The sequence below is a fragment of the Pinus tabuliformis genome, chromosome 8, assembly GCF_031772625.1.
Source record: "Pinus tabuliformis cultivar Carrire ecotype Pingquan chromosome 8, CPIR1, whole genome shotgun sequence".
Classification (NCBI taxonomy): domain Eukaryota; kingdom Viridiplantae; phylum Streptophyta; class Pinopsida; order Pinales; family Pinaceae; genus Pinus; species Pinus tabuliformis.
This window is the reverse complement of record NC_142294.1, coordinates 18,863,748-18,870,251: the sequence shown is the minus strand read 5'-3', so window position 1 is coordinate 18,870,251 and position 6,504 is coordinate 18,863,748. Positions and strand designations below refer to the sequence as shown.

General features: G+C 33.5%; 1 protein-coding gene across 1 annotated transcript; it reads left to right on the top strand.

Annotated features, from left to right (window-relative positions):
• Positions 1-2,433: 2,433 nt before the first annotated feature.
• LOC149233939 (protein PROTON GRADIENT REGULATION 5, chloroplastic-like) lies at positions 2,434-4,555 on the top strand. Its single transcript, XM_089371690.1, has 2 exons — positions 2,434-2,856; positions 4,219-4,555. The coding sequence occupies exons 1-2, from the start codon at positions 2,560-2,562 to the stop codon at positions 4,321-4,323; spliced, it is 402 nt and encodes a 133-aa protein (XP_089227816.1). The 5' UTR covers positions 2,434-2,559; the 3' UTR covers positions 4,324-4,555.
• The last annotated feature ends 1,949 nt before the right edge of the window (positions 4,556-6,504 follow it).

Sequence of the window (6,504 nt, the reverse complement as noted above, 5' to 3'; positions counted from 1 at the left end):
CATTGACGACATTGAATGAGTTTGTGGGGGTGTATATTTGTCTGCCAGCTTAAATTTATTTTTTTTAATATGTATTTTTTTTAATTAGTAACTTTTTTTAACTATATATTATATAATTATATTAGTATATATAGTTATTTAAATATTAATTATTATATAATTAAGAATTACATAACAATTAATAATCAACTATATAATAATTAATGTATATGTATAGTGTATGCAACTATATAATAATTAGTGTAATCAAGTGGAGAGTCATCACGGTGACTGCCGAGGTCAATGCCCACCGAACATGAATCGAGCTAGCCATCATTGTAATGCCCATAAACTGGAAAACAGGAAGCATGAAAATATAATTTGCACTTACCTGAATTGCTAGCTGATCCCGTGAAGTTGTCGATACCGCTGATGTTGAGCTCCAATTACCAGGAGACCAATTCCACCCAGCCTGATTGAGCAGAGGCTGGTTGCTCAATCCAGCAAGCTTCTCACAGAAGCCCACTGTCCCCCGTGCCCAAAACCTTAGACGGATTCAAGTTCTTCTGATAACAAATCTCTCACACTGAATTCCTCCTCTGGTTTCACTGTTCCATCTCCCCCCCTCTGCCTGGCTCAGCCCTGTGGTTTTATAATTTGCGGGCTTGGCGGTGGCCGCCCTCCCCTTGCGGCCACCGCTCTTCCTCCTTCCGCCACGCCTCTGCATGCATTTTCCGACTCACTGCTATTTATTCGCCTCAGCTATATGGTATACAAGCATTTGTTACATAGCCATGCGATATATGCGTCTTTTATATAAGGTCTGAATTATTATTTTCATTATGAAGGTTAGGTCTATTTTTATTATAAATTTAACTTTTATGAAGTTTAAATTCTATATATTTTATAAAGTTTTAAATTTATATTTATTATAAAGTTTAATTTTATATATTTTATAAAGTTTTAACTTTATAAAGTTTAATTCGTATATTTATTTTAAATATGAAGTTTTAGAACTTTAATTTAGATGGCTCATTACAATCATGGTGACTGCCGTGGTCAATTCCCACCGAACGAATTGAGTTAGCCATCACGGTGACCGCCGCAGTCAATGCCCATTGAACATGATGTAACATTCCGAACATGTTCGATGTCCTCCGAATGGATGTGACTACCGATGTAATAAATTGTTGAACGGTTTAACAAGAACAAGATGCGACAAGGAACGAGGTGGACAAAGATCGAATACAGACAGGGTTGCAAATGCGGGTAGCGGAAATGGATGGCGGGTACGGACAATGGTGTGGTGTTGAGGAACTTCTGTGTAGCATCTGCGGGAGAACCAAACTTGCTCTGATACTAGATGGAACACTGAACTTAATAATTGACAACCATGATAAATATTTTATTAATAATTGAATAGATGATGTTTACATTTTGTGGGAGGCCCTAACTATACACTGCCTTGGGTGCCTCTTGGTGAATGGGAGATCATGCCCTTTGCCTAATAAATTATAAACTAACTATTTTTTTATATAGCCCCAATCAAAGTCCAGGTGTGTGACTGCTTGGTAACAACATGGGCTCTCATTAGACAATAATCCAATTTTCACCTCTGACTATGCTTACATAATTTTGACAAATAGCAACCACAATCAAAGTCCAAGTGTGTGATTGCTTGGTAACCACATAGGCTCTCATTTTATAGACAATAATCCAAATTTCACATCTGACTATGCTTACATGATTTTGACAAATAACAACCCCATTCAAAATCCAAGTGTGTGATTGCTTGATAACCACATGGGCTCTCATTTTATAGACAATAATCCAATTTTCACCTCTGACTATACTTAAATAATTTTGACAAATAACAACCCCAATCAAAATCCAAGTGTATGATTGTTCCGTAACCACATGGGCTCTCATTTTATAGACAATAATCCAATTTTCACCTCTCACTATACTTACATAATTTGCCAAATAACAATCCCAATCAGATTCCAAGTTTGCCAAATAACAATCCCAATCAAATTCCAAGTGTGCGATTGCTGGGTAACCACATGGACTCTCATTTTATTTATTTTAAACATATGCATATTTGTAAGTTTATATCATATTGAAAAATAACAACATTAATCAAATTCCAAGTGTACGAGTCCTTGGGTGACCACTTGGCATGAAGTCGACAATTCACGTGGAAAGCTTGGTTGAGAACGAGTCAAAATACATGTAAGTACTAGAAGGAACGTGCATACGAGAATGCGGTGGAACCTAAAATTCCATGAGAATCAAATGAGGCGTGGATATTTGGCCTCCAAAGACATGTGTGATATTTGCCCACGTCGATGTTGGATAGCCCTCGCCATCTCCGAACCTAACTCTCGTGTGACTGCAGTGCTTCGCCCTATCTCCCAACCAAAAGCCACGCCCTATAAACGCAAGCCCGTCGCCTCCCTCTAACTTCTCTCAAACTGGATTACAGATGCACCGCATGTCTTTCCCAGGCGGCTGAGAACCAGAAAAACGAATTAAGCTACCGATTTTAAGTTCAGATTTGGTGTCAATTATTTGCGAGCAATGGCTACAATTTCCAGCATAGCAGCACCAGGGAACAACGTGCTGTGGCGTGGAATGACGATTAATGATGGGAGCGGGTGGAAGAAGACTTCCATGGCGGGGGATGGTTCCGCTCAACTGAATGCGCGCCTATGGTCTTACAGGACGTCGGGCAAGGCCGTTCGAGCTCAGCCTGTAATGGGCAATAAAAATGAAGGCAAAGGATTATTCGCTCCTCTGGTGGTGCTCGCTCGTAATATCATCGGCAAAAAACCCTTCAACCAATTGAGAGGAAAAGCTATTGCCTTGCACTCACAGGTAATATTACCCTGTTTCCTCAAAAATAAAATTGGGTCCACTCTGAAACCGCACATTGGAAATTTATATGAGTCTTATTTCATTAATTTTCTGTCCTCCCCTTTTTTTTTTTCTTCTCTAAAATCAGAAAAGAATGGCGCATATTTCCTTATATTATGTTGGGAGAGATTGAAATTAAAACTTGTTTTTCTTATATTATTGTAATTTTTATAAACAATAAATAATAGTAGATATCATTTTGGGATTCAAAGTCGGGATTCAAAGTCATTCACGTATGATCATTTCCATGAGAAGTAGTAGTAACTGACTAATTTTTCATGATTTTTGAATAGTTCACGTATCACTGCGTAAACCCTTCTACTTAAATTCAAAAATAAATAATAATAAATAATATTTTATTGATTTTTCCTTATATTCTGTTTGGAGAGATTGAAATTAAAATTTGTTTTTCTGTTTGGAAAGATTGAAATTAAAAAATGTTTTTGTGTTGGGAAAGATTGAAATTAAAAGTTGTTTTTCTTAATAGTGGGAGGAATTGATTTTTTCCAATAATAAAGAGGATGATTGGAGTAATTAAGTTTAGGATGATTGGAGTAATTGAGTTTTTGATAAAGAGTGTTTGGTATCCTCCCATCAAAATGGTGCAATTTTCATAAATGGCAAGTTGAGCTTATATGGTTGTAATTTTCATGAACCTTAAAGAATATTTTCATTAATTTTTTCTTTTTTATACTCTGTTTTGAAAGTTTGGAATTAGAAGTTTGAAAAGTTAGTTCTGTAGCTCTCATCCTTAGTTCAGCTGTTTCAGATTAAACTGATTCATGGGTGGATTAATACTGAATCTGTTTCTCTTATAAGTTTAATCCTCCTAACTGGTTTTCATGCATTTCATCTGGAATACCATTAGATTCTCCATCAGAGCTGAGAGTTCCAATTTCTTCCTTTAGTATACATATAAAACAGCTCCCATTTTCTTTCTGGGGCTTTTTCTTGCTTTTCTTCTTCCCTGTCAACAGACATCAATGTGGTTTAAGAAAATCGTGGTGGTCTCAGGTTTTATGGTACTCTACTCCTTTACTGTGTAACCAATGATATCATTTAAACTTAAAGATCTGTTATATGTGAACATATATTACATTCTCCTAAGTACCATCTCAATATATTGCAGTCATACAAACTAATCTACTTGGCAGAGTGATTTGATATCTTGGACACCTGAGTTTTGACTTGGACAATCTTGAATTGAAACTAAGCTGCAATTCTGAATAACACATTGTCAAAGAAACTCCATATATATATAATTTCTGAAACTGGCCAAAATTGAGAACTTATTAATGTGTTGTTGTGCTGGTGATGAAATAGGTTATTACGGAATTTTGCAAATCCATAGGAGCTGATGCCAAACAAAGACAAGGCTTGATTCGTTTGGCTAAGAAAAATGGTGAAAAGTTGGGGTTCTTGGCGTAGCTGCAACCTGCAGTTATATTCATATTCGTGGCAGGAAAGTCATGGCCTGCTGAGTTCGAGAAACCATGAGTGTGGAATGTTTTGGGTTCTGCATTTGGCAGAAATGGGCTAAATTCATTTTTCTAAAACAGCTTATCAATAGTGCTTGTAAGCATTTTACTGTGGTATACAAAACAGTGAGATCATGTGATATTATTTCAAATTTTAATGAATACCGTATCTTATTATCTCACTCTGAGCAGAATGGGTGGACAAAATTGTTTGTACAGGCCCTTTGTATTTTCATTTTAGCAATTTTGGAAAACATGGCAGGAAGTGAAGACATTGTTTCTGAACGTTGCTTTCTAATGAGAAACTTCAAAGAAATATATACATAATGTTTTTGAAATAATGTGTGCACAGAGGTTGATTAATGTTAAAACTATATCTATATTAATTTTACTAATGTTTGATTATATTAACATTGAGGTAGGCCAGGTGTATTATATATTTTGAGTGCAAATGGGTGATCTTGCCTAACTAATGTAATTAGGGGATGTATTGATTCATGTTAAAAAACTGTCAATAAGACACGATACGATACATGAAGATGGGAAAATAAGATGCGATGACAAAAAAAATTGATATTTTCCAACAATATATTTATTGTTGTAGTATAACCATGGATACATGAAATGAATATTTTTGGATTTACGTATATTTTGATATGGAATATTTATCAATAAATGTTAAACTTTCCACATTTAAAAAGTGTCAATAACTAAAGAAAATTTTCAATTATTTTTCATTAGATTTACGTATATTTTGATATGGAATATTTATCAATAAATGTTAAACTTTCCACATTTAAAAAGTGTCAATAACTAAAGAAAATTTTCAATTATTTTTCAATAATGAAAAATAATTAAAGAAAGATAATCAATATTAATAAATACACCCTATGAAGAAATACACCCTATTAAGAAATATGAATTGCAACTTATAAATGGATGATCTAAAATTCTATGATTATATTTTTTTCTCAATTATAATTTTATAATTATACCAATAAGGTAGAAGAACTAGCGTATAAATTGGTATATTTTCAATTTTCAATATGAAAAAACACTAAATATGAATGTTGATAATTTGAAAAGTCTCATTGTTTGAATATATCAATTTCAAAATATATAATATCCACACGAATTCGATTATTTAATGAGTGAATTTTGAGAAATGAATGATCTTTCCAATTAAATGTCAACCAACAATAATAGGTGTAATAATCATGAGAGCAAAATGTCCATAATGTCAATGTCCATAATATCCATAATATTGATCTCATAAAATGACACACAAATAGTGTTAATCAACATCTTATGTTTGATTCAACTAAACCATAAGCAATGAAATAGTTGAAACTTGAAGTTTGAGAAAAAATTTAATATTCACTTATTTGTTAGTTAAAAGGTGAGAAGTATGTTGAAGGGGTCCAAGAGTGAGCTTTGCAGTTTTTTTTAGTGTTTTTTGTTTTGTTTTGTTTTTGATATCATGTATTTAGTGGTTTTGGTTGACCACCAGCGATTTTGAGTTCATCAATGTATCTAGTAATTTTGGTTGACCATTGCACACTTTGACTTGATCAATATACACCCCCACTCTAAGGTGCAAGAGAGTTTCATTTTATCTCGGCTTTACTCCTTCCCTTGAGGTAAAATAAAGTACCTTTTTCATTTCATTTTTCCCTCATTTAAAATGCATGGAAGTACCATTTTGGAGTTATAAACTGAATTTTCAATCAAATAATTTATTTATTTAATTTTTTATTTTTGTTTAAATTTAAAGAATGACCCTTAGTAATGCCCAAAATTATTGTCTATAGTAGTTGATTGAAAGCCATTTCTTTTTGTAACTTCTTCATGTAAATATGTCTTTACCTACACCTAAACTCAATGGTAAGACTTATGAGAAAACTTGGTCCCTAAACGTGCAAATAACTTATTTAAAAAAAATGAATTCTTTCTTTTTTAACCCTCTTCTTTTATCAACACTTTTTCAAAATATTATATGTCTACCATAATGAAGACAATGATCAATATTGGAATACTATATCTCCATATGGCCAGCTTGATGATAATGCTAACACTCATCTAGAACTTTATGAATCTTTCTATCATCAATTATACTATCATAATCATTGGC

Bases quoted from the DNA above. Each gene is read 5' to 3' on its own strand.
- LOC149233939 (XM_089371690.1), top strand. From the start codon at position 2,560: ATGGCTACAATTTCCAGCATAGCAGCACCAGGGAACAACGTGCTGTGG. The intron at 2,857-4,218 runs GTAATATTACCC...GTGATGAAATAG, and splicing joins CTATTGCCTTGCACTCACAG to GTTATTACGGAATTTTGCAA.